The sequence below is a fragment of the Nomascus leucogenys genome, chromosome 10 (assembly GCF_006542625.1).
Source record: "Nomascus leucogenys isolate Asia chromosome 10, Asia_NLE_v1, whole genome shotgun sequence".
Classification (NCBI taxonomy): domain Eukaryota; kingdom Metazoa; phylum Chordata; class Mammalia; order Primates; family Hylobatidae; genus Nomascus; species Nomascus leucogenys.
In genome coordinates this window covers 4,556,975-4,584,251 of record NC_044390.1, presented here as the reverse complement: position 1 = coordinate 4,584,251, position 27,277 = coordinate 4,556,975, and the positions used below count along the sequence as shown (strand labels likewise).

The 27,277-nt window shown below is 53.4% G+C and overlaps 1 protein-coding gene across 2 annotated transcripts; it reads left to right on the top strand.

Annotated features, from left to right (window-relative positions):
* The first annotated feature begins 1,769 nt into the window (after positions 1-1,769).
* On the top strand, positions 1,770-26,815 carry CACNG8 (calcium voltage-gated channel auxiliary subunit gamma 8). Of its 2 annotated transcripts, none has more exons than XM_030819735.1 (5): positions 1,770-2,434; positions 5,197-5,666; positions 21,609-21,692; positions 23,304-23,444; positions 25,771-26,815. In XM_030819735.1, exons 2-5 carry the CDS (start codon positions 5,486-5,488, stop codon positions 26,535-26,537), a joined length of 1,173 nt encoding a protein of 390 aa, XP_030675595.1. In that variant the 5' UTR covers positions 1,770-2,434; positions 5,197-5,485; the 3' UTR covers positions 26,538-26,815. The 2 variants fall into 2 exon arrangements, with proteins under 2 accessions (XP_030675595.1, XP_030675596.1); XM_030819736.1 differs by lacking the exon at positions 1,770-2,434 and adding an exon at positions 3,258-3,299.
* The last annotated feature ends 462 nt before the right edge of the window (positions 26,816-27,277 follow it).

The window sequence follows — 27,277 nt, the reverse complement described above, 5'->3', positions numbered from 1 at the left end:
GAAACGACCTAAAGAAATTTCAGTAGAAAATGTGAGATGCTGGGTACTGAAAGATATCTCCTCTCCAAAGGAAGGGACCAGCAGGTGCAAACACTAGGTAAATAGATGTAGGGAACACAGGTTATTCCTGTTTCTGCCAGCCCCCAGGAGGGAGCAGTAAAGGTGTGTTGGGTTAAATGACTATGAATTCCACCTGTTGTTGGCCGCCCTCCACCCCCCCACAACCCCTATTGTCTCAGAGCCTCGGGTTACTCCTGGATAATATAGGAACATTGGTGCCCACACTGCAAAGATTCTGTAGGAATTCCGTAAGACAGTGAAGCATGCCCACAGCCTTCAATCAGCCATGGCTAGTTCTTAGTTTCTGATAACATTTGTAGAGGATCAGGTCTTGAGTAAACGGCTTGCCTAGTGCCACGTGCAAGCCCACTTTCCATCCGCGTTCTCACTTGGTTGGAGGCAGCTTCTGTGCCCTTTATAACCAGGAGCAACTGAGTATAGAGGAGAAGAAGTGTTTTGTCCAAGGTCACTCGATGCCTAGGGGGCACCCGCGAAATTTGGACCCAGGACCGAACTTTCAGACTCTCATCTCAGACTTCACCTCCAATTGTTCCACTCCCCCAACCTACTAGCTAGTTCTAGAACGGACAGATCCATGCTTCTCAAAACTGTTGCATAGACCCCTACCCAGTCCCAGACAAGTTTCTTTAAGACATATTTGCACCCAAGCTTTTGGCATTTGACTCTCCTTCCCAGCCCCAGCGCCATCTCGGGGGCATCTAACTCTACCCCTTCTTCCCCATCAGGTTTGAACTAGGGGAGGGGAGGGGGATGAGAAGAGAAAAGAAAAAATTGTTGGTGAAAGTCAGAAGGCTTGTTAACGTTGTAAGTTTAATATTGTTTTATTTGGGGTGGGGGGGGAATCTTTGCCCTCGCCACTTGGAGGAGGAGCGGTGGGAAGACCCCGGGAAGTTGCGCTTTCCCTTGGATTTTGGGAAAGGGGAGCATTCCTGGGGTCCTTTTGAAAAGGCCCTCCCCTCATTTCCGGCCGCCGCTGCCAGCCTTGGCTGGGCGCCTGGATCCTGTTGCTATGACGACAGGAAGAGGCGGTGGCGGCGGCAAGCGATGCTGAAGAGAGATGGAGGCTAGTGGGGGTGGGGGTGGTGGCATTGGAATGGGGGAGGGGGCAGGGATCCGGGGCTGGGGACGCGGGAGGGGGCGGGGGCAGGGGTATCCTTCATCTCTGACCTCCTCGGGGCATCTCAGCCTGACCCCTCTCCCGTTATTTTTTCCGGGCTTCCTTCGGGTGCCTCCCAATCTCTGTTTCTCTGGATCTCTCTCTCTTCCTGTCTCAGTCCCTCTCCGTCTGTCTCTCTGGGTCTCCCTCTTCTTTTCCTGCACTTGCCTTTCTTTCCCCAGGTACCTTCTGCCATCCAGGCCCTTCTACCCTCCATTTCTTTCATTTACTATCTTGCTCCCCCGCTCCCTCTCCGCACCTTCTTCTCTCTTTAAAGCTTCCTTCTCTCTAGCAAGAGCTTGCCCCCATCCCCAATTTCTCTCCCTCCCCGCTCTCCGTTTCATTCCCTCTCCCCCCCTCTCCCCCATCCTCTCAGTCTCTCTCTTTCTGTCTGTCTCTCCCCATCTGTCCCTCCTCCCTCCTCTCTGGATGACTCTCTCCCTCTCTCTTCTTTCTTTCTGTTTCCCAGATCCTGACCCCCCTCCCAACTTACCCCAGCCCTCCCCCACCCCCCTCCCTCCAGCCCCTGGGTTCCTGTCTTTGGGTCTCTGTCCCTGTCCCCTTCTCTCTCTGGATATTTCTCTGTGTGTATCTCTCCAACTTCCTTCTGCTTCCAGCCGCTGCCTCCCCCAAATTTCTCCCTCCCCCATTTCTGTTTCGCGGTCTCTGGGTCTCTCTCTTTCCGTTTCTCCTCGTCTCTCTCTGTCTCTCTCCCTCCCTCTCTGGATCTCTCTCTCTTCTTCTCCGGCTTCCTTCTGCCACTCGACCCTGCCCCCCTCTTTCCCTTCCCCCATCCATCTCCTCTCCGAGGCTCCCCATCCCTCAGCAGCTCCCCTCCCCCTCCCTCCCTACTCCCTCCCTCTCGTCCTCCAGCTCCGCACTTTACCCAGCGACACGAGAACCAAATTGTCTCCTCACCTTTTTTTTTTATATATATATATATCCCGACCCTCACTCCCTTGGGGCCCAGGCTCAGAGCTGCCCCTCAGCCCCAGCCTGGCCTCAGCACCCCCATTCTCCATACGCCTCCTCATCTCCACCCCCCGAACCAGGTCGGACGCCTGGGTCCCTCACTGCTGGGGGAGGGGGAAGCAGCGAGAATTGGGAGCCAAAAGGTTTTTCTGGGGGGGGTGCCAACAGGGGAGGCTGGACGTCCCCTCCTCCGTGCATCGGAGAGTTGACCTATCATTAACAGAGGTGAGACAGATCTTTTTATTAATCGGAGGTGGGTGGAGGTAGAATTAATGTTCTGTGACCCCCCCCCCCGCCGAATTCTGGAGAAAAGAGCTGGTCCCCTTCCTAAGGAGAAAGGAGAGTGACCCCCTTATATCCGGAAGCTTTAGAATTGGGGGTCCCAGCTCTCTTCTCCCTGGCAGCTGCTGAACGATGGACTAAGAGTCCCTAAAACCAGATTGTCCCCCAAATTGACAAAATGAAAAGATCTTCAAATCTTTTTTTTGGACGGAAGGAGAATTTCCCTCCTTTCCCTCCTCTTCCCTTCCCTCTTATCCCAGGTTGTTAGGGGCCTGGGGTGACAGGCTTACCCCACTGAAAGCAGAAATCTGTTAAGACGTGGTAGGTGGCCCTGCTGGTGGTGAGGGGGCACCATTTCGGGGAGAAGAGGCCAAGAGATCAAGAAGAGAGGAAACTCGGCATGCGGACAGAAAAGAGAGGAAGGGGCAGGCGCCCAGGCCGGGAGGCTGGAGGATGCCCCGTCCAGCGGGCTGCTGAACTGTGGCCTGAGGAAGGGCTGTGTGTGGGCAGACGGGAGTTGAGGTGGGGGAGGGAACACAACGTGTGGGGCACTAGGCCCAGTTGCCATGGAGACACCCCCCATAGACAACCTTTTTCCACAGCCCCTCCTGGGAGCAGCCCCAGTCTGAGGCCAGCTGATGGGGGGCCGTGGAGACAGGGAAGGAATCAGGAGGCCAAGGTCACCCTGTACTGGGACCTAGGTTCTGGTTTTTGTTTTGTTTTTTTAATCCCCCCTTCGTCTAAGGTTTCCAGGCTCTTAACTATAGTGGGTTTGGGGGAAGAAGTTGAAGAAGCAGTGTGGAAGCAAGTAAGGAGTACATCCCCCAGAGGACAGTTGGGATGGGGGAGACAGGCAGGGCTGGGGGCATGGTGGTCGGTGGAGAACGTGGAAGGGAGAAATGAAGGAGCCACGGGGCAGCGGGTGCAGGCTGGGAAAGTATTCCTAATTGAAAAGAGAGTTGTAGCCTTGTGGATCACATTTTTTCGGAGGGACCCAGTCTACTGGGGGGCTGTTTCTGCATGTGGAAGAAGATGAGGGGCTACTGTGTGTGTTCCTGTACAGGTGAAGTCGTAGAGGGGAGTACTGGGGGGCGTTCCCAAGAAGGGAAGCCTGTGGGGACCTGCGGAGGGGATTTTCCGGGGCAGAGGAGAAGCTGGGAGCTTTAGTGGTGGAGCAAGAGGAAGTGAGTCAAGGGAATTCTATATGATGGGAGAGAAGTTGGGGAGGATGCTTCCTGGTACATTGAAGAGAGAGTGAGGTTCAAAGTGAGTTGGGGGGGATCTCAAGTTGGGGGAAACAGTGTGCTGAAGATCCCGTGTGATGATGAAGGGCTACGAGGAGGGGATTTGGAGGCAGTGGGAGCTGCTGTGAGTGCAGAGGGGCGGGTGGGTGGTACAGTGTGCCCCCTGCTATGGGAGTACAGGGCAGAGATTGGAATGGTCCTGAATGGACAGACATTTGGGGTCTGGAGGAAGCCATTCTTGCGAGTAGAAAATGCCGTGGAACTCATGGAGGAAATTTTTCTTAATGGAGGAGAAAACGATGGTTATGATATGAGTTCGTTTAAGTTGTAGGGGGGGGTGGCGGGGGGAAGACTCTTCTAAAGCAAAAGAGAGAGTGGGGGTTTTCCTGGAGTAAAGGCATAGTATGGGGTGGGGAGTGAGTGGCTTGTGGGGAGACAGTGGGGGCTGTGAGAGGGAATGGGCTGGAGATGGGGGGGCATCTTGCAAACCAGTGGGTCTGATGTTGGGTGCATTAGAATTCCCCAGGGAGCTTTTAAAAACTTAGATGCCCAGGCCGCACTGCAGACCAACCATGTCGGACGTTCTCAGGTGGGACTCGAACATCCGAATTCTTAAGGTCCTCGGGTGATTTCAAGGCGTGTTGGAGGCCACCCGAGTCAGGAAGGGGCTTCCAGGGAGAGGAGACTGACTGAGGGTGGCTGGTGATTCTGAGTTGCACGAACTGTGAGGGCCAGCTGGGATTCTCTTTTTCTTTTTCTTCTTTTAATTTTTCCTTTTTAGTTGAAGAGAGATTGAGAGATTTATTTTTCCTAAGGAGAGGAAATTGTGGGGGACCATTTGGAGTGATGGAATGACAAAAGCCAGACCGGAGGGGGCTCGCGGAGGTTACTCCCGCAGAAGTGGTGCTGCTCGGGCTTCTTAAGTTGTGGAGGCGCTCAGGGAAAAGTTGGGGAGACAGGGAAGGGTTCTGGCAGGTGGAGAGGTGGGGCTTGCAGGGGAAGAGTGGGGAGAACTGGTGGGAACCGAATGGTGATGGGGCGGGGGTCTCTAAGGAAGGAAGAACGCGACAGGGGCTCCTGGGGAGGAGGAGGCGTGGGGCTTGGCCTCATGGGGGGCGGTGGCTTCCCATGCGGTGAGGACCGTGGAGCCCACTGGGGCGGAGCCAGCGGGGGCTAGGGGCGAGGGCTGTGAGTGTGAGCGGTGGTGGGGACTCCTCTGAGTGGGGTTAGTGGGATGGTGGGATGACTCTTGGGCGGAAAACAAGAGTGGAGAGAGATTTTATTTTATTTTATTTTATTTATTTATTATTTATTTTTTTTTTGAGAAAGGGAAGCAGTGGAGCCCCGAGTGGAAGGAGTTTCTGGAGCTGAGGCAGGGATTTTAGGGGGGGCGGGGACTGGGGGAGGTACCTGTGCCTTCTTCTCCTCTAATGCGAGATCTCGCTCCTTGCCCTCCACCAGCCGCCGACCATGGCCGCGCTCTGACCCCCTCCCCGGCCGCAGCCTCCTCCTCGCCGCCCCCTCCCCAGCCCCGCCGGCCCCGGGCCCCCCGCTTCTGCCTGCGCTGTGACCCCCCCCAGCCGCCGGCACGGCCCCGCCCCCGCTGCCCCGGTGGTGGCCCACGGCCCCCCGGCTGCCCGTGGTCAAACTGGAGTCGCTGAAGCGCTGGAACGAAGAGCGGGGCCTCTGGTGCGAGAAGGGGGTGCAGGTGCTGCTGACGACGGTGGGCGCCTTCGCCGCCTTCGGCCTCATGACCATCGCCATCAGCACTGACTACTGGCTCTACACGCGCGCCCTCATCTGCAACACCACCAACCTCACGGCCGGCGGCGACGACGGGACCCCCCACCGCGGGGGCGGCGGCGCCTCGGAGAAGAAGGACCCCGGCGGCCTCACGCACTCGGGCCTCTGGAGGATCTGCTGCCTGGAAGGTAGGGTGCGGGCGGCCCTCCCTGCAGCCCCCGCCGCTCCCCTCCGAGAGACCCTGAGCCTCCCGGGGCTGCCTGTCCCTGATCCTGGGGCCCCCTCGGGCACCCCTCTTCCTCTGCCAGAGGGGCTTCTGCGCCTTCCCACTCGGGCCCCTGACCTCCTCTCCCTTCCCACTCCTCCCTGCGTCCTGGCACCCTGCGGAATTCCTCGGCCTGGTCCCTCTGCAGCCCCTCTGCGCCTCCCCTGAACCCCCTTATCCTATCTTTCCCTAGTCCGTGTCTCCTGCGCTGCCCCATCACAACCCTGCGTCTTCCCTCTCTCCAGTACCTGGGGCTCCTCCTGTTTCATTTCTTCCACTCTGCCCTGTGCCTTTTCTCCTTTTTTTTTTTTTTTTTTTTTGACAAGGTCTCACTCTGTCACCCAGGCTGGAGTACAGTGGCACAATCACAGCTCACTGCAGCCTCGAACCCCTGGGCTCAAGCTATCCTCCCACCTCTGCCTCCTGAGTAGCTGGGACCACAGGCCTGAGCCACTGTGCCCAGCTAATTTTTTTCATTATTTGTAGAGATGAGGTCTCCTGTTGCCCAGGCTGGTCTCGAGCTCCTGAGCTCAAGAGATCCTCCTGCCTTGGCCTCCAAAGTGCTGGGATGACGGGCATGAGCCACCGCACCCAGCAGCCTCTTTCTCCCTCTTTCCCCTCAGTTCATCTTGACCCTGCTCCTCCGCTCCACCTGCCCCTTCATTTCCTCTCCCTCGTGCCCCGTGACATCTTCCCCAGTCCTCGGAATTCCCCTGCCTTTCCCGCCCACTTTCATGGCCCAGTCTCTGTGTCTTTCCCCTTCTCGTTGGCTGCTGCCCCCCGAAACTTCGTGCCTGAACTTGCCCTCACTCATGACCTTCTCTCTTTTCTGCCTTGTGCTTCTCTTCCCGTACATCTTTCTCTCCCCATCAGTGCCACCTCCCACATCTCTCCCACCAGGATGCCCTCCAACTTCCCTTCCTGGTCCTTTCGTCCTTCTTCCTTTAGTGGGCTCCACTCCCTCTTCCTCCACTCCTGCCTTCTTTGACGTCGTCCTGACTCGATGCCTCATGCCTTCGCGTTAAGGCTCCTCGTTCCTGCCACTGCTACCTCCTCGGATGTTCATCTTGGTTCTTTTCCTCTGTCCTGTTCTCCCTCTCACAGCTTCTCTCCTAGCTCGGCTCCCTGGCTCTCGACTCCCCCACTTCTCCAAGACTCCTGCCCTCTGCTGCGTCAACCCCTTCTCTCTCCCACTCTTGGCATGAGTATTTCTTTCCTGAGTATCACAGAGCTGCGGGGCTGGGAAGCAGGAGTCCTGGGTGCCAGTCCTGCTGCATATCTGCCCCGTTGTGTGACCACTATCTTCCCCCCCTGCACCCCAGCCTCACAGCCCTTGTCTGCAACGTGGAGGAGTGGAACCAGCCATCCTGATGCCCCATTTGGCCAAAACATTGAAATCTCTTGCTTCTCTTTTTCATCCCCCTCTATTTCCTCTGCCCCTTCTTCCTCTGTTTTGCTGAGTGTTCACGACAAGCCAGGAACGTTATCTCATTTAATCCTATGAGGTGGGCAACCACCTCCCTGTTGGGGATGGGTAAACTGAGGCTCAGAGAAGTGAAGTCACTTGCCCAAGGTCACCTAGCTGAGAAAGGGGCAGAGCCAAGAGCAGAACTCGAATCCCATGGATGGGATTCGCAGATGCGCTCTGTCTAGTGTACAAAGTGTTTAAAACTGAAAGCAAAATCTGAATCCATTGCCAACAGTTAAAAATAGGGAGGCTTCCTATTGTAGTTCTGATTTCCGGCTTCTTCTGAGCTAGCGGAAGATCTAGCACAAGCCTCTGTTCTACCCTGACCACGATGGGCCGGATCTGAGCAGCAGCTGGGGGGTCTCCGTTTCCCCACAGTCACCTCCATCCGCTCCATATTGCCTCCCATTCCTCCCACGGCTCTCGTGATGTTATTTGTCTCTCCTGTGGAAGTTTGAGTTCATGTCCGTTCACTGGTCTGACTAAGTACCAGGCATAGGGCCAAGTGTGAGGGCTCGCATCATGGAACCCCTAGGACAGCACGTGGCATCTAGTAGGGATGTCATTCATTCATTCACTCATTCAACGTCCCATTTTTATTGAGTTTATATTATGTGCCAGGCATTGTTCTGGATTCTGGGGCTGCAGCAGCAGAAAACAAACAGGCAAAACCTCCCGTCGTTATATATCTTATATTCTAAGGGAGAGACAGATAATGATGGAAGTAAAGTCAACCTTTAGGGTGTTAGATAGAAGTGAGTGCTAAGGAGGACAAGGAGTTGGGGGAGGGGATGGGAGGTGTCAGGGATCCCTGTGGGAAGTGGATAAGGAATCTAGGAAAAGCTTCCCCGAGCAGGTGACATTTGATTGCAGGTCTGAAGGAAGTAAGAGATGGAGGAAAGTGCTTCAGACTGTAGGAATAGCAGGCGCAGAGGCCCTGAGGTGGGAGCGTGGCTGTGTGTTGATCAAGCCAGTGGGAGGTCAGTGTGGCCAGGGCAGAGTGGGTGGCGGGGAACGTAGTAGGAGGAGGTGCAGTCATAGGGCTATCAGGGTCCCCATCCCACAGGTTCTGTTTTTTTTTAAAAAATTATTTTATTTATTTATTTATTGAAACAGAGTCTTGCTTTGTCACCCAAGCTGGAGTGCAGTGGCGTGATCTTGGCTTACTGCAACTTCCGCCTCCTGGGTTCAAGCGATTCTCATACCTCAGCCTCCCGAGTAGCTGGAATCACAGGTGTGCACCATCACGCCCGGCTAATTTTTGTATTTTTAGTAGAGACGGGGTTTTACCATGTTGGCCAGGCTGGTCTTGAACTTCTGACCTCAAGTGATTGGCCCGCCTAGGCCTCCCAAAGTGCTGGGATTACAGATGTGAGCCACCATGCCTGGCCAGGTTCTGTGTGTGTGTGTGTGTGTGTGTGTGTGTGTGTGTGTGTGTGTGTGTTTCTTTTTTTGTTTTAGGCAGGGTTTTGCTCTGTCACCCAGGCTGGCGTGCAGTGGTAAGACCATAGCTCACTGCAGCCTTGAACTCCTGAACCCAAGCCGTCCTCTTGCCTCAGCCTCCCAAATAGCTAGAACTACAGGCATGTGCCCCCATTTTTTGTAGACACAGGGTCTCACTACATTGCCCAGGCTGGTCTCAAACTCCTGGGCTCAAGCAATCCTCCTGCCTCAGCCTCCCGATGTATTGGGATTACAGGTGTAAGCCATTGCATCCGGCCTCACAGCTTCTTATACATCCCAGAAAGCACTTTGCTTTAGATTCGGAGATGGGAGCCGTTGAAGGTTCTTGAGCAGAGGAGTCACATGAGCTGACTTACATTTTTGCAGTATGTTTCTTGCTGCTGTGTTAACAAATGACCGAGGGGAAGGCAAATGAGACAACAAGAGGCTCATCTAGGGTGGGGGCAGTAGGGTTTGGGAAGTTGTTTGAATTTTTAGTATATTCTGGAGCTACCGTGGGCAGGAATTGCTGATGGAGCAGTTGTAGGATATGAGAGAGAAGAGCCAGGAGCGTCTCCAAAGCAGGGTTTTTCCACCGCAGCATGGTTGATATTTTGGGGTGGCTAATTCTGTGTGGAGGGGCCGTCCTGTGCATTGTAGGATGCTGAGCAACAGCCTTGATCTCTCCCACTAGGTTGCTAGCAGCGCCCTTCCCAGTCGTGACAACCAAAATTGTAAATTGTGTCTAAACATTGTCAGCTGTCTCCTGGGGGATAAAATCGCCCTGAGTTGAGAATCACCGCTCTAAAGCTTTGGCCTGAGCTCCTGAGAATAGGGGAGCCATTCATAAGATGAAACAGCAGCTGTTTTATTTATTTTCTCTTATCAAATTTATTATGAAGGAGAGGGATCATGGGCTCAGTTTTGGGCATGTTAAATTTACGATGCCCATTAACAGATAACATGTGGACAGAGGTCAGCACAGTGAAGGTCCTATAAAGTGCCATATAGTAAAGATTTCAGGCTTTGTGGAGCAGTCTCTATCACAACTACTCGTGAAAACGACCGAGACAGTCTGTAAGTAAGTTGAGTGTGGCTGTGTTCCAATGAGACTTCATTTATGGACACTAAAATCTGAATTTCACCGGGCGCAGTGGCTCACACCTGTAATCCCAGCACTTTGGGAGGCCAAAGTAGGTGGATCACCTGAGGTCAGGAGTTCAAGACCAGCCTGGCCAACATGGTGAAAACCCATCTCTACTAAAAATACAAAAATTAGCCAGGCGTGGTGGCACACGCCTGTAGTCCCAGCTACTTGGTAGGCTGAGGCAGGAGAATCACTTGAACCCAGGAAGTGGAGGTTGCAGTGAGCCGAGATCACGTCACTGCACTCCAGCCTGGGCAACAGAGAGAGACTCCAAGAAAAAAAACATGCCACAAAATCATCTTCTTCTTTGACATTTTCTCAATCATTAAAAACACATAAAACCCATTCTTAGCTGGATTTGGCCTGTGAGCCATAGTTTGCTGACCACTGATTCAGGTTGTTAAAGATATGATATATGAGGCCAGAGGCTGGGCTGGAGATATCAATTTGAGGGGCATCATCATATAGATGAATTAGATGGATGGAATCACTTAGAGAAGAGACAGCTGGGTGCAGTGGCTCACACCTATAATCCCAACACTTTGGGAGGCCAAGGCAGGAAGGATCACTTGAGCCCAGGAGTTGGAGACCAGCCTGGGGAAAATAGCGAGACCTTGTCTCTACAAATAATTTAAAAATTAGCTGGAAGTGCTGGTGCGTGCCTGTGGTCCCAGCTATTCAGGAGGTGTAGGTGGGAGGATTGTTTACACCCAGGAAGTCAAGGCTAAAGTGAGCCATGATTGCACCACTGCACTCCAGTCTGGGCGACAGGGCAAGACACCATCTCAAAAAAAAAAAAAAAAAAAAAAAAAAAAAAAAAAAAAAAAAAAAGAGACCAGAACAAATGATAAAATGTCATTATGTCATTGAAGGCTTAAGCCTTCGGCCAGTCCACTATTAAAATGTGAGGGAGTTGGCCGGGCGCGGTGGCTCATGCCCGTAATTCCAGCACTTTGGGAGGCTGAGACAGGCGGATCACGAGGTCAGGAGTTCAAGACCAGCCTGACCAACATGGTGAAACCCTGTCTCTACTAAAAATACAAAAATTAGCCAGGCATGGTGGCATATGCCTGTCATCCCAGCTACTCGGGAGGCTGAGGCAGGAGAATCCCTTTAACCCTGGAGGTGGAGGTTGCAGTGAGCTGAGATCGTGCCACTGCACTCCAGCTTGGGCAACAGAGTGAGACTCAATCTCACAAAAAAAAAAAAGAGAAGGAGATGAGAAGTCATCAAAGGAGTGGAGAAAGGAGTGGCCACAGGTTTGGGGAAAAACAGGTCCTTGGATGTCCTGGAAGCCAAAGGAAGTTAGTGTTTCAAGGAGAGGAGGAAAGAAGGCTGACTCCGTTGTTCTTGTCATTGTCATTCATTTGTCACTGGATGTGCACAATAACCCTGCAAAGTAGGTACTTTATTTATTTATTTTTATTAATTTTTTTTTTGAGACAGATTCTTGCTCTGTTGCCCAGGCTGGAGTGCAGAGGCGTGATCTCAACCCACTGCAACCTCCACCTCCTGGGTTCAAGCAATTCTCCCGCCTCAGCCTCCTTAGTAGCTGGGATTACAGGTACCCACCACCACACCCGGCTAATTTTTGTACTTTTAGTAGAGATGGGGTTTCACCATGTTGACCAGGCTGATCTCAAACTCTGGCCTCAGGTGATCTGCCCGCCTTGGCCTCCCAAAGTGCTGGGATTACAGGTGTGAGCCACCGCGCCCGGCCGGTACTTTCATTATTCCCATTCTAAAAGAAGAAGTGAAGGCTCAGAGAGGTGAAGTGATTTGCCCAAGGTCACACAGTTAATATGCAGTAGGGTCTGGATTTATTTTTGTTTCTGATTTGTTTACTTTTTTTTTTAGAGATGGGTCTCACCACATTTCCCAGCCTGGTCTAGAACTCCTGGGCTCAAGCAATCCTCTCACCCCCGGCCTCTCAACGTATTGGGATTACAGGCGTGAGCCATCCTGCCCGGCCCAGCATCTGGATTTGAATCCAGGTGTGTCTGGTTTTCTAGGAGAACGAAGCAACAAATCCACTTGCTTTCAGCCCATCGGGGCTCCAGGGGTGTAGAAACTGGGCCCCCCTGAGTCATTGCCTCCTGCAGTCACTGTGCCCCTGGGAACTCTCAGGCTCAATCTCCATCTCCCTTTGGAGTGTGTCTGACAGATGTAGTAGAATGTAATGATTGAAACAAGCTCGGAGGCTGCTCTGCCTAAGGAGCGGCTGTTCTTTATTCCTTTACTGTCTTTAATAAACTTGCTTTCAGCTGGGTGCAGTGGCTCACACCTGTAATCCCAGCACTTTGGGAAGCCAAGGCAGGTGGATCACCTGAGGCCAGGAGTTCGAGACCAGCCTGGTCAACATGGCGAAACCCTGTCTCTACTAAATATACAAAAATATTAGCCGGGGCTGGTGGCAAGCGCCTGTAACCCCAGGTAATTGGGAGGCTGGCAGGGCACGGTGGCTCACGCCTGTAATCCCAGCACTTTGGGAGGCTGAGGCGGGCGGATCACGAGGTCAGGAGATCAAGACCATCCTGGCTAACACGGTGAAACCCCGTCTCTACTAAAAACACAAAAAATTAGCTGGGCGCGGTGGCGGGTGCCTGTAGTCCCAGCTACTCAGGAGGCTGAGACAGGAGAATGGCGTGAACCTGGGAGGCAGAGTTTTCAGTGAGCCGAGATCACGCCACTGCACTCCAGCCTGGGCAATAGAGCAAGACTCCGTCTCAAAAAAAAAAAAAAATTGGGAGGCTGAGGCATGAGAATTGCTTGAACCCAGGGGCGGAAGTTGCAGTGAGCTGAGATCATGACACTGCACTCCAGCCTGGGTGACAGAGCAAGACTCCGTCTCAATTTATAAAACAAACAAACAAACAAACTTGCTTTCACTTTCTCTGTTTTTTTTTTGTTGTTTTTTTTTTTGAGACAAAGCCTCCCGAGTAGCTGGGGTTACAGGTGTCTGCCATCATGCCCGGCTAATTTGTGTATTTTTAGTAGAGACGGAGTTTCACCATGTTGGCCAGGCTGGTCTCAAACTCCTGACCTCAAATGATCTGCCCACCTTGGCCCACTTTACTCTTTTTTTTTTTTAATTTCTTTTTGAGACGGAGTCTTGCTCTGTTGCCCAGGCTGGAGTGCAATGGCATGATCTCGGCTCACTGAAACCTCTGCCTCCCGGGTTCAAGCAATTCTCGTGCCTCAGCCTCCTGAGTAGCTGGGAGTATAGGCATGTGCCACCATACCCAGTAAATTTTTTGTGTGTTTTTAGTAGAGACATGAGTTCGCCATGTTGGCCAGGCTGGTCTCGAACTCCTGACCTCAAGTGATCTGCCTGCTTCACCCTCCCAAAGTGCTGGCATTACAGGCATGAGCCACCACGCCCAGCCCCACTTTACTCTTAAAGAAAAAGAAAAACAAACAAACTCTGAGAAATAAGACTGATTAGGTTTATCTTTTGTTTGCCACGTCCAGCATCGTGACCTTGGCCATATATTTAACCTTGCTGTGCCTCCATTCCATCATTGGGGAAATGAGAATCCTAATAGACCCTAACTCACAGGGCCAGGGAGGGATTCAATGAGCTGATATGAGTAAAGCATTTCAAAGACTAGCAGGCACAGAGGAAGAACTAGATTATAGTGTTGCATTTTGTTGTTGTTGCTCGGCTGTTCTTCTCCTTATTATTATTGGGAATTCTAATGTGACCAAGTCCTGATCCCCTCCACTCTGATGACCCAGGAGTTCCAGCACTTCCCAATAGAAATATAACATGAGGCTGAGCCAGTGGCTCACGCCTTGTAATCCCAGCACTTTGGGAGGCCAAGGTGGACGGATCACTTGAGGTCAGGAGTTCGAGTCCGGCCTGGCCTATATGGTGAAACCCCGTCTCTACTAAAAATACAAAAATTAGTCGGGCGTAGTGGTGGGTGCTTGTAATCCCAGCTACTTGGGAGGCTGAGGCAGGAGAATCGCTTGAACCCAGGAGGCGGAGGTTGCTGTTTGCTGAGATGGCGCCACTGCACTACAGCCTGGGCAAGGGTGAGATTCCAGAGTGAGAAAGAAAAAGGAAATATAACACAAGGGTGGGCCAGTGGCTCACCCCTGTAATCCCAGCATTTTGGGAGGCCGAGGTGAGAGGATTGCTTGAGTCCAGGAGTTCAAGACCAGCCTGGGCAACATAGGGAGACCCCGCCTGTGTAAAAAATTAAAAATTAGTTGGGCATGGTGATACACGCCTGTAGTCCCCACTACTAGGGAGGCTGAGGTAGAAGGATTGCTTGAGCCCAGGAGGTCGAGGCTGCAGTGAGCTGTGATTGTGCCACTGCACTCCAGCCTGGGTGATAGAGCAAGACCCTATCTCAAAAAAAAAAAAAAAAAAAAGAAAGAAAGAAATATAACATGGGTGACCATATATAGTTAAAATTTTTAGGCTGGGCACGGTGGCTCACGCCTGTAATCCCAGCACTTTGGGAGGCCGAGGTGGGTGGATCACCTAAGGTCGGGAGTTGGAGACCAGCCTGGCCAACATGGTGAAACCCCATCTCTACTAAAAAAAACAAAATTTAGCCGGGTGTGGTGGTGGGCAACTGTAATTCTAGCTACTCGGGAGGCTGAGTCAGGAGAATTGCTTGAACTCGGGAGGTGGAGGTTGCAGTGAGCCGAGATTGTGCCACTGCACTCCAGCCTGGGCAACAGAACGAGGCCCTGTCTCAAAAAAAAAAAAAAAAAAATTAGAATTTTTCTAGTAGCTACATTAAAATAAAAAGGAACAGGTACCCAGCATAGCCAAGATATTATCACTTGAACATGTAATCAGTATAAAAATTATTAATGAAATATTATACATACACACTCTCTCTCCCTTTTTTCCCCATCCTGAGTCTGAAACCCAGTAAATATTTTACCCTCACAGAACCTCTCCATTGCCACGTTTCAAGTGTTGGGAGCTGGAGGCATCTGCATGGGACAGCCCAGCTTGTGCCCCCTCCACAGGGATTTCAGCCACACCCCCAGGTCTTCTCTCAGGACTCAAGAGTCTGGGCCCACAGCCCTATTTATTAGTGCCGACCACACAAAGCCCCTTTGCTAGCACTTTGCCTGGCTTATTATCTCATTGAGCCCTCGCCATTTTGCCAGGGGAATGTATTATTAGCAGGAATCTGATGGCCAGAAAGGGGAAGTGGCTCAGCCTGGACCACCCAGCCTGCGAGGGGCAGAGTGGGTTGGATCCTAGTTCTCCACGTGTCCACACTGCAAGAAAGCTGCCCCTTAACCCTCGCATGCCCGGGTCTGCACTAGGCAGCCCCTGGGAAGAGACTCAGGGCCACGACATCACGATCCATGCACAAGAAAAACTCCTAGCTTGATCGGTGGCATTAGGCATAAGTAAGGTGTATTCTGTGCCTAACTTTCGTTTTTTTTTCAGACGGAGTCTTGCTCTGTCCCCCAGGCTGGAGTGCACTGGCACAATCTCGGCTCACTGCAAACTCCGCTGCCTGGGTTCAAGCAATTCTCCTGCCTCAGACTCCTGAGTAGCTGGGATTACAGGCACCCATCACCATGCCAGGCTAGTTTTTGTATTTTTTAGTAGAGACGGGGTTTCACCACGTTGTCCAGGATGGTCTTGAACTCCTGACCTCGGGTGATCCGCCCACCTGGGCCTCGCAAAGTGCTGGGATTACAGCTGTGAGCCACTGCGCCTGGTCTTCTGTGCCTTTCTTTTCTTTTTCTTTCTTTTTTTTTTTGAGACAGCGTTTCGATCTTGTCGCCCAGGCTGGAGTGCAATGGTGTGATCTCTGCTCACTGAAACCTCCACCTCCCAGGTTCAAGCAATTCTCCTGTCTCAGCCTCCCGAGTAGTTGGGATTGCCTGCCACTATGCCTGGCTAATTTTTTGTATTTTTAGTAGAGACAGGGTTTCACCACGTTGGCCAGGCTGGTCTCGAACTCCTGACCTCAGGTGATCCACCCGCTTTGGCCTCTCAAAGTGCTAGGATTACAGGCATGAGCCACTGTGCCCGGCTTTCTGTGCCTAACTTTCATTGAAATTTCACTAAAGCCCTCTAAAGTCACACTACCGTCCTCAATTTCCCAATGAGAGAGCAGAGGCTCAGGGACGATCCGGTTCCAAAACCACACAGCTGGGAAGTGGTGCGTTGGGATGTATGTCCAGAGAGTTGGATTACAGAGCCCACGATCAATAACCCCCACAGCCACCAGACTCTACTGTCTTAAATATGCCGACCTCCCAAACCGAGCTGTGCTGGAAGGAACCTCTCCCCATCACTCACCCCCAATGGGGCTTTGGGCAACTTCTTCAGCTCCCTATGCCTCCGTTTCCTCATCTGTAAAGCAAGGATGCTGTCGCTGCCTACCTCCAAGGGTTTGTCCTAGGGACTGAGCAAGTTATTAACCACCGGTCATATGCTTGGAGCAGTACCTGGTGCACAGTTAGTGCTCAGTCAGAGTAGTTATTATTACTGTCGCCACTACCTGTTCAGCAATTCGGCGTGCCATGTGGTTTACATGCTCAGTCTCATTTAATCATCACGAATATTTTGAGAGAATTACTATGATCCCATTCAAAAAAGGAGGGACCAGGCTGGGCGTGGTGGCTTACGCCTGTAACCCCAGCACTTTGGGAGGCTGACGTGGGTGGATCACCTGAGGCCAGGAGTTGGAGACCAGCCTGGCTAACATGGTGAAACCCCATCTCTACTAAACATATGAAAATTAGCCAGGCGTGGTGGCAGGTGCCCGTAATCCCAGGTACTTGGGAGGGTGAGGCAGGAGAATCATTTGAACCTGGGAGGGGGAGTTTGCAGTGAGCCGAGATTGTGCCACTGCACTCCAGCCTGGGCAACAGAGTGAGACTCTATCTCTTAAAAAAAAAAAAAAAAAAAAAAGAAGAAGTCCGGGCGCGGTGGCTCACGCTTGTAATCCCAGCACTTTGGGAGGCCGAGGCGGGCGGATCACGAGGTCAGGAGATCGAGACCACGGTGAAGCCTCGTCTCTACTAAAAATACAAAAAATTAGCCGGGTGTGGTGGCGGGCGCCTGTAGTCCCAGCTACTCAGGGAGGCTGAGGCAGGAGAATGGCGTGAACCTGGGAGGCGGAGCTTGCAGTGAGCCGAGATTGTGCCACTGCACTCCAGCCTGGGTGACAGAGCAAGACTCCGTCTCAAAAAAAAAAAAAAAAAAAAGAAAGAAAGAAAGAAAAAAGAAAAGCTGGACAAGGCGGCTTACCCCTGTACTGCCAGCACTTTGGAAGGCCGAGGCAGGAGGATCACCTGAGGTCGGGAGATTGAGACCATCCTGGCTAACACAGTGAAACCCCATCTCTACTAAAAATACAAAAATTAGCTGGGCGTGGTGGCACACGCCTGTAATCCCAGCTACTCAGGAGCTGAGGCAAGAGAATAGCTTGAACCCAGGAGGTGGAAGTTGCAGTGAGCCGAGATCGAGCCATTGCACTTCAGCCTGGGCGACAGAGTGAGACTCTGTCTCGAAAAAAAAGAAAGGAGGGACATTGAGCTTGTCATCTTACCTACCACACCGTGGTGGAGGTGCTGATGGGTAAGAGTTTGTACGTGGGCGTTGTATATTCATTCACTCATTCGCTCATTCATTCATTCATTCATTTTGATAATTGTAGTAAATTATACATAACATAAATTTACCATCTTCATCGTTTTTAAGTATGCATTTCAGTAGTGGTAAGTGCACTCATGTTGTTGTGCAATCAATCTCCAGAACTCTTTTCATCTTGCAAAACGGAAACTCAGTACCTGTTAAATAACTCCACATCCCCCAACCCTCCAGCCCTGGCAACTACTATGATACTTTATCTCTATGAATTTGATTATTCCAGGTATTTCATATAAGTGGAATGACACAGTATTTGTCTTTTTGTTACTGGCTTATTTCACTGAGTATAATGTCTTCAAGGTTTATCTATGTTTATAGCATGTATCATAATTCGCTTCCCTTTGAAGGCTGAATAATATTCCATTGTATGTATATAGCACATGTTGTTTATCCTTTCATCGGTCAATGGGCACTGGGGTGTTTCCCCTTTTTGGCTATTGTGAACAATGCTACTATGAACATGAGTGTATGAATATCTATTTGAGTCCCTGTTTTTAATTCTTTTGGGTCTATCCCCAGTACTGGCATTGCTGGATCATATGATGATTCTATTTGCAGTTTTTGAGGAACCTCGACACTGTTTTCCATAGCCACTGCACCATTTTATATTTCTACCAACAGTGCACAAGGTTCCAATTTCTCCACATCCTTCACAACACGTGTTATTTTATTTTTTTATTTTATTTATTTATTTTTGAGACAGAGTCTCACTCTGTCACCCAGGCTGGAGTGCAGTGGCATGATCTCGGCTCACTGCAACCTCCACCTCCTGGGTTCAAGCGATTCTCCTGCCTCAGCCTCCCAAGTAGCTAGGACTATAGGCACACACCACCATGCCCAGCTAATTTTTGTATTTTTAGTAGAGACAGGGTTTCACCATGTTGGGCAGGATGGTCTCGATCTCTTGACCACGTGATCCACCCACCTCGGCCTCTCAAAGTGCTGGGATTACAGACGTGAGCTACCGCACCCAGCCTGTTTTAATTTTATTTATTTACTTATTTAGAGATGGAATCTTGCTCTGTCACCAGGCTGGAGTGCAGTGGCGCTATCTTGGCTCACTGCAACCTCCACCTCCCGGGTTCAAGTGATTCTCCTGCCTCAGCCTCCCGAGTAGCTGGGACTACAGGTGCACACCACCATGCCCAGCTAATTTTTGTGTTTTTAGTAGAGACGGGGTTTCACTATGTTGGCCAGGATGGTCTCAATCTCTTGACCTTGTGATCCACCCACCTCCGCCTCCCAAAGTGCTGGGATTACAGGCGTGAGCTACTGCACCCGGCCTATTTTATTTATTTTTAATAGTAGCCATACTAACGGATATGAGATGATATCTCATTGTGGTTTTGATTGCATTTCCCCAATGATTAGTGAAATTCAGCATCTTTTCATGTGCTTGTGGACCCACTCAATCATTCTTTTTTTTCTTTTTTGAGACTGAGTCTCGCTCTCTCGCCCAGGCTGGAGTGCAGTGGCACGATCTCAGCTCGCTGCAACCTCCGCTTCCCAGATTCCAGCAATTCACCTGCCTCAGCCTCCCAAGTAGCTGGGACTACAAGCGTATGCCACCACACCTGGCTAATTTTTGTATTTTTAGTAGTGATGGGGTTTTACCATGTTGGCCAGGCTGGTCTCGAACTCCTGACCTCAGGTGATCCACCCATCTTGGTCTCCCAAATTGCTACAATTACAGACGTGAGCCACCACACCTGGCCCATCCAATCATTCTTTCATTAAAAATACTTATTAAGCACTCAGTATGCACTAGGCACTGTTCTAGATGCTGGTAATACAGTGTTGAACAGCCCAGATGCTCACATTCATGACGTGTGTTTCAGTTTTGTTGCCACCATCAGCTGTGAAATGATGACCCCTTTCTGGGCCTCAGTTTCCACGTTTGGGTAATGGGTGCCATATATCAGCTGCTATCAACTGAGCACTTAATTGTGTTCAAGGCAAAGTGCTAGATCTCCATATCAGTCCCATGAGGTAGGTCCTGTTCTCTGCATTTTATAGGTGGGGAAACTGAAGCAAGTTGGCCTGTGTAACACCAGCGAGGACACAGAATAAGGAAGTGGTGGAGGCCAGCGCAGTGGCTCACACCTGTAGTCCCAGCACTTTTGGAGGCTGAGGCGGGCGGATCACTTGAAGTCAGGAGTTCAAGACCAGCCTGGGCAAAGTGGGCAACATGAGGAAACCCTGTCTCTACAAAAAATGCAAGATTTAGCTGGGCATGGTGGCGCCAGCCTGTAGTCCCAGCTACTCAGGAGGCTGAGGCAGGAGGATCACTTGAGCCCAGGAGGTGGAGGTTGCAGTGAGTCGAGATTGCGCCACTGCACTCCAAACTTGGGCAACAGAGGGAGACCCTGTCTCAAAAAATATAAAAAATAAAAAAAAAATGGAGACGTTCCAATACCTAACATTTGGCCGCCACAGGACACAAACCACATGATCTATCTCATAGGACTCTTGGAAGCATCAAATGAGTTGGCCCACCTAGGAAGCACCGAATGCACATTAGCTCTTGACAGTATTACTCACTCCCTTACATTAATTCTTCCCAGTTCCTCCTTTATCTCTATTCTTTCCCCTACTTTTCTTTGCTGGTCATGGTCTGCCTCTGATCTCACCTTCTGCTATGCTTATATTCATTCATTCATTCATTCATTCTTCATTCAACCCTCATTACTTTCTTTTTTTTTTTTCTTTTGAGATGGAGTCTCGCTCTGTCACCCAGGCTGGAGTGTAATGGTGCGGCCTTGGCTCACTGCAACCTCCACCTCCTGGGTTCAAGCGATTCTCCTGCCTCAGCCTCCCGAGTAGCTGGGATTGCAGGCACCTGCCACCATGCCCAGCTAATTTTTGTATTTTTAGTAGAGATAGGGTTTCACCATGTTGGTCAGGCTGGTCTTGAACTCCCGACCTCAAGTGATCCACCCGCCTTGGCCTCCTAAAGTGCAGGGATTACAGGTGTGAGCCACCGTGCCCAGCCTCAACTTCTTGAGGTCTCCCGTGTGCTGGGCCTACTGCCAAGAAATGCTGGGACACACAGAGGAATCGGACTCCCATGCCCTACCCCCTCCAGGAACTCTCAGCTTACCGAGGACAAAGAAGATCATCTACCATCTAATGCATGTCCTACGGGGCACCTCAGAGCGGGAAACTGACCCAAGTTTGGTGGGAGGAATGAGTGTGCGTGTGTGTCTGTGTGTGTCTAGGGAAAGCCTCCTCAAGAAGGTGCCTCCTGAGCTGCCTGCTGCAGGTAAAGTACTACATCAGCAAAGAATGTGAGCGGAATGTTCCACAGCATGGGCAGAGGCCTGCAGAACTGGACACAGCTGGGCAGTTGAGGAAACTACATTATTTATATTTATATTTTTAATTTTTTTCTCCAGCTATGTGCTAGAGGTAGTAAAACATTATGTTCCCAAGGATAAGAAAATAGCTGAGGGTGAGCATCTTAGGAGGGGAAGGAGATGAGGATGCATGACCTCTAGAGGCATGCTCCACCCCTCACACACCTCTGCTTGCTTCAACTACTCCATCTCTCTCCAGAAGGTTCCAGGTTCCCTGCAGAAAGAGACTGGAACCTCTCTCTCTCTCCTCCCAACCCCCACAGGACTGGAGACTACAACTCCCATGATCCACTGCGGCTGCTCTTTCACAACTGGACTCCAGACTTCACGAGGTCTCATGGGAAGTGTAGTCCTCATCGGCCTCGGCATCACTTTCCTTGTTTTTTTTTCCACGCATTTCCAGACTTTTCAGCCAATTGAGAGGTGGGAAGCGCCTTGCTTTTATTGAAGCCAACAACACCCTCTTTCTTACAGAGGTGGGAGCCGGAAGTCGAGTGCTGGAGCAACTTAGCGCAGCTTACAGGACAAAGGTCCCGTGGCCTTGCAGTGAGTGCTGGAAGGATGTTAGACTTTGGGTTTTTTTCCTTGCTTTTCTTCTTTTCTTTAACAGGCGGGGAAACTGAGACCAGAGAAGTTGAAAGTTTGTCCCATATCACGAGTCGGGCTCAGGAGCCAGGACTTGCGGTCTCCCAAGCAGCCCAGAGAGAGAAGGAGTTTGGGGAAGGGAAGGGTCTGTTGTCAGTGGGGTTGCCCCGCCCCCAACCCTGAAGTATCCGCCCCCACCACTGCCCTCCCCGCTCCTCCAGGGTTGAAAAGAGGCGTCTGCGTGAAGATCAATCATTTCCCGGAGGACACGGACTACGACCACGACAGCGCGGAGTATCTACTCCGTACGTGGGGGTCCGGGACAGACATGGGGAGTGGGTCAAATCGCGGGGCCTGGAGGGCGTCGGGGTGGGCGCCGGGAGAAGGCACTGGGACTCCGGCACTTGGATCGACACGCCGAGGTTAGCCTCCCAGCCAATCCGAGTCCAGATAGTGGGATCCTCTGGTCACCGATTGGCTGACTGATCTCGCTCCCGCCCCCTCCCCTCACCTTGGGGCGGGCTGAGGGAGGATCCTGGGCGCTAATTGGCCGCTTTGCTCTATTTGGCCCTCGCGGCGACTCTGCGCCGTGACTGGTTGTGGAATCCCGGACTGGGATTGGCCACCGCGCCGCAGGGCTGTGGGGGCAATCTGCGGCGGTGACCGGCCACTCCTGGGAGCCGGCTGGGAAAGCCTGTGTTGTCATTGGTAGCTACCCCGAGAACGCGGCAAATCCTAAATGATGATTGGCTGCGGCCTCAGCCAGGTTCCGAAATCGCAAAATCTGGTTGCCTGGGGTTTTAGGGGTGGGTGGAAAGGAAGGCCTGCAGAGAAAGAGAGAAGGAGGGCGGGGCGGGGAGGGGGGAGAGAGATAAGGGGAAGAAGGGAGGGAGGAAAAGAGGGAGAGAGACTCAGATAGATGAAGTCAGGCCTAAAGGGGGTAGGGAGGGAGGGAATGAGGAAGGGAGAGGAAGGGAGTGGAGAATGGAGAAACCTGGAAGATTGAAGAAACCAGGCAGAAAAGGAGGGGAGAGAGAGACCCAGGAAGATAGAGGAGGCCAGGCGAAAAAAGGGGCGGGGTGGGGTGGGGAAAGACCTAGGAAGACAGATAAGGCCAGGCAGAAAACAAAAGAGGGGGGAGAGACCTAGGAAAATAGGTGAAGCCAGACAGAAAAAGTTGGGGGGGGTGGCTAGGAAGACAGATGAGGCCAGGGAGAAAAAGTGGGGGAGAGACGTAGAAAGACAGATGAGGCCAGGCAGAAAAAGCAGGGGGGGGGAACCTATGCAGACATACGAGGCCAAGGAGATAAGAGGAGAGAGGGGAGACAGACCCAGAAAGATAGATGAAGCCAGGCAATAAAACGGGGTGGGGTGGGGGCGTGAGGAGAAGGGAAGAGAAACTCAGAAGTAGATTCAGCCTGGCAGAAAAGGGAGAATGAGGAGGGAGGAAGGAATGTAGAGAGAGAGAGAAACCCAGATGGATGAAGCGAGGCAGAAAATGGGAGGGGGTGTGGAGAGAGGTAGTAAGTGATTTGCGGGATATGGAGAAAGAAATTCGCAGACGAGAGGAAGGAAGGGACGAGAAAGAGAAAGGGAGAGGATCCATGGAGAAGTTGGGAGAAAAACAGGGAGAGTGATTTCGATAAATAAAGAGGGGGAAAGGTATTCCAGGAGAGAGAAAAATAGTCCGAAGAAGAAAGAAAAAGAGGGAGAGAAAATCAGACCGAGAAATAGAGAAATGTTAAAAACAGGAGAGAGAATGAGGCAACAGTAAAATAAACCAGAACACAGCCGGAGAGAGAGAATCACAGAACTGGCGGGAGGCGCCGCGAGATGGGGGGCCGGGAAGGGGGCGCAGGCGGCCGCGTCTGACCGCCCTCGCTCTCCCTCCTTTTCCTTTCCTTCCTCCCCCGCAGGAGTTGTCCGGGCCTCCAGCATCTTCCCCATCCTTAGCGCCATCCTGCTGCTGCTCGGGGGTGTGTGCGTGGCGGCCTCCCGCGTCTACAAGTCCAAGAGGAACATCATTCTGGGCGCAGGGATCCTGTTCGTGGCAGCAGGTGAGAGGCAGAGGGAGGGGGCGACCGGGGCGGCCCACCTGCGCGCCCACGTGTGTGTGTGTGTGCGCGCGCGCGAGTGCACGTGCGCGTGTGTGTGTGTCTGCAAAGCCACCTTGCCCCGAGCACCCCCGGGGGCCCGGAGCCTTCCTAGGCGGTCCCCAAGCTCCATCGCCACCCGCTGGGTAAGGTGGGTGTAGCTCTCGCGTCGCCTTCGGAGGAGTAAAGAGGCACAGACAGGTGTCTGGCGCGTAAGACGCCGGGCGCTTAGGAGTCTAAGCCCGCCGTCCTGGAGACGGAAGGGGAGGAGCTGGGGAGGGGGTGGGACCTTGAGACACAATTGGGCTCTTGAGGACAGAGAGGCGGGGCTGGGCCTCGGAGGGCGGGCCCAGGAGAGGTAGAAAGTGATCTGGGCGCCGATGAAGAGCCTGCTTTAAGGGGCGGGCTTTTGGAGACCTTGGTGGATCCAACAGGGGGCTGGTCCTGGGAAACCGTCCAGGACCGGGAAGTGGAAACTAAAGGGGCTGGGTCAGGGAGACTGAATCGGCCCTTGCCCGTTGCCATTTGGAGAAGGAGAGGCTAGAAAAGACGGGGCGATGCCTGGAAAAGCCAAAGGGGGAGGGGTTATGTCCTTAAGGGCACAGAGAGTCAACCTGGCTGATTGAAGCAAGAGGCCGACCAAAGCCAGTCAGTACCTGGGATTGGCCGTCTCAAGAGCTAGGGCCTAGACGAGCAGAGAGCCAGGACTGGAACACTTAAGAGGCACGTAATTAAGGGGTAAGGCCCCCTTTCTACCCCGTATGAGTAGCATTGGGAAATTCCAGGGGCAGAGCTTTTTTGGAGGAGTAGAATACAGAGAAGAGAGAGGGCTTTGCGTATTTGAAGAGCAGGGTGTGCTTTGGGGATGGGTCTAGATCCGCAAGGGGTGGGGCTTGGAGGATCTGAAAGGCCGGAGTGGCTGGACCTGAGACCGAGGAGGACCCTGGCCAAGATCCGCACGGGGCGGGGTTTGGTAAGCTAGAGGTGGGGCCTAGAGTAGAAGGCGGGGCCTGCTTTATTAAAGGCAAATTTTTGACCAGCAGGGGACGGCCTAGAATCGATACCCTGGCAGGAATTATATGAAGAGAGATTAGATAAGTGATAGGCAGGGCCTGATCACAGCAGGATGACATCATTAACAGAGTTCAAAGGAGCAGAGGGACGAGGCTTGGGAAAAACCCAGGTTTATGACGTTAAGGATGGAGGTAGACTAACTAGGGCAGGGTCTGGAAACTCATCTCATCAAAAGTGGGTTTTAGACCAGTCAGGGCAGGGCCTGGACTCTCTGGGAGTGGGGCTTAGGCCACCTAGGGGTGGGGCCTGGACAACTTAGGGTGGAGTTGCCACCAGCCAGGGTGGGGTTTAGACCAGCAGAGGTGGGACCTTAGCTAGAGGAGTGGGGTTTATGCCATGTGGGGGCAGCCCAGACCATCTGGGGGTGGGTCTTACACAACGTGGGGCCGAGTTTAGACCAGTCAGGGCTGGGTTAGACCAGCAGAGGTGGGGCTTGGGTTATCCGGAGGCAGGACCTGGACCATCCAGGGCCTTGTCTTGTCCATTCAGAGCAGGGCCTGGACCAGCCGGGGGTGGAGTTTAGACCATCTGAGATGGGACTTGAACCACCAGCCAGGGCCAGGACCATCTAGGGTGTTGTCTGGACCATTTGGGGTCCTAGACCACCTGGGGGTGGAGTTTAGATCAATGGGGGGGTGGGGGTGGGGGGGGGTCCTAGACCACCTGGGGCAGAGGTTAGACCAGCCAGGGCTAGGTTAGACCAGCAGAGGTGGGCCGTGGGCTATCTGGGGGCAGGACCTGTACCATCCAGTGCCGTGTCTGGACCATTCAGGGCAGGGCCTGGACCACCTGGGGGTGGAGTTTAGACCATCTGAGGGGGTGCTTGAGCCTGCCTGGGCCAGGACCACGCATGATGCAGTCTGGACTATTGGCGGCCCTACACCACCTGGGGGATGGAGTTTAGATCAGCCGGGGTTGGATTAGACCAGCAGAGGTGACGCCTGGGGCTAGCTAAGAGTGGGCCCGAGCCCTCTGGGTTGGAGCTTAGACCAGCAGGGAAGCGCCTAGAGCATCGGGCGGGGAGTCGTGTTCACTTCTGGCAGGACTTGGGTCAGCCAGATCCAGGACGGGGGGGTCTAGCCCACTCGGGGTGGGGCCTAGACCGCCTGGGGGTGGTGCCTGGGCCCGCTGGCGCAGGCGGGCAGGGGTCGGGGCCGGGGGGCGGGGGCGGGGCCGGGGGTGGCCTCGAGGCTCCCGTCTGACCGTCCCCGCCCAGGCCTGAGCAACATCATCGGCGTGATCGTGTACATCTCGGCCAACGCGGGCGAGCCGGGCCCGAAGCGGGACGAGGAGAAGAAAAACCACTACTCGTACGGCTGGTCCTTCTACTTCGGCGGGCTGTCGTTCATCCTGGCCGAGGTGATCGGCGTGCTGGCCGTCAACATCTACATCGAGCGCAGCCGCGAGGCGCACTGCCAGTCTCGCTCGGACCTGCTCAAGGCCGGCGGGGGCGCGGGCGGCAGTGGCGGGAGCGGCCCCTCGGCCATCCTCCGTCTGCCCAGTTACCGCTTCCGCTACCGCCGCCGCTCCCGCTCTAGCTCCCGCTCCAGCGAGCCGTCGCCGTCGCGGGACGCGTCTCCCGGCGGCCCCGGGGGCCCGGGCTTTGCCTCCACGGACATCTCCATGTACACGCTCAGCCGCGACCCCTCCAAGGGCAGCGTGGCCGCGGGGCTGGCGGGGGCCGGCGGCGGCGGCGGTGCCGTGGGGGCGTTCGGCGGCGCGGCCGGGGGCGCCGGGGGCGGCGGCGGAGGCGGCGGAGGGGCGGGTGCCGAGAGGGACCGCGGGGGGGCGTCCGGCTTCCTCACGCTGCACAACGCCTTCCCCAAGGAGGCGGGCGGCGGCGTCACGGTCACGGTCACCGGGCCGCCCGCCGCGCCCGCGCCCGCGCCACCGGCGCCCGCTGCGCCCGCCCCCGGGACCCTGGCCAAGGAGGCCGCCGCCTCCAACACCAACACGCTCAACAGGAAAACCACGCCTGTGTAGGGGCGCGGCGGGGGAGCCGAGGGGCGTGTCCGGGGCGCGTGCGCGGGCGCGCGTGCATCGAGGCTGCCGGGGTCGGGGGCGCCCCCGCTTTTCCCCGTGAGCGCGCTGGAGACTGCTGGGCCCGCCCCACGCCCACCCTCCTCGCCCCCCTCCCCCTCCGAAGCAGGGACCCCGAGGGAGGGGGCAGGGGAGGGAGTGGGCCGCTGTGAGGGAGCGTTGTGTTTTATTTTTTTGGGGGATCTCTGGGGAGGGGGGAGGGCCATGGTGTTTTTTGCAGTTTCGAGATGTTTTCTTTTTCATGTTTTGCTGTGTGCATGGGGGGCGGGGCGGGGGGAGGGGAGGGAGGGACTCCCAGCCCAGCCCAACTCCTGGAGAGGGGCCCATAATACACAAATACATAGTTACACCCACAAACTATATATATGCCCTATATAAAGAGACACAGCGAAGGGATGCAGAAAGGCAGAAAGAAGGGTTGGACGCGGGCATTCATTCATTTTTTTCATTCATTATTCCACAAGGGCTTATTAAGCACCTACTGTGTACCAGGCACTGGTACATAAGAAGGCATTGGAGCAGGGGACACGAACGAGGCACAGAAAGGGCCTCCTCATTCATTCATTACCGGCAATTTATTTGTGCGCCTTAAAAAGCTAGGCATTGTGCTCCGTGCTCAGCGTGCAGGAGGCAGGAAAACAGCCAGGGGCCCCGACGTCTCATAGAGTAAACATCCTGTGCAT

Coding starts and splice junctions, on each gene's coding strand:
- CACNG8 (XM_030819735.1), top strand. CDS start 5,486: ATGACCATCGCCATCAGCACTGACTACTGGCTCTACACGCGCGCCCTC. Junction 21,693..23,303: donor CAGCGCGGAGTATCTACTCC/GTACGTGGGGGT, acceptor CCTCCCCCGCAG/GAGTTGTCCGGGCCTCCAGC. Junction 23,445..25,770: donor GATCCTGTTCGTGGCAGCAG/GTGAGAGGCAGA, acceptor GTCCCCGCCCAG/GCCTGAGCAACATCATCGGC.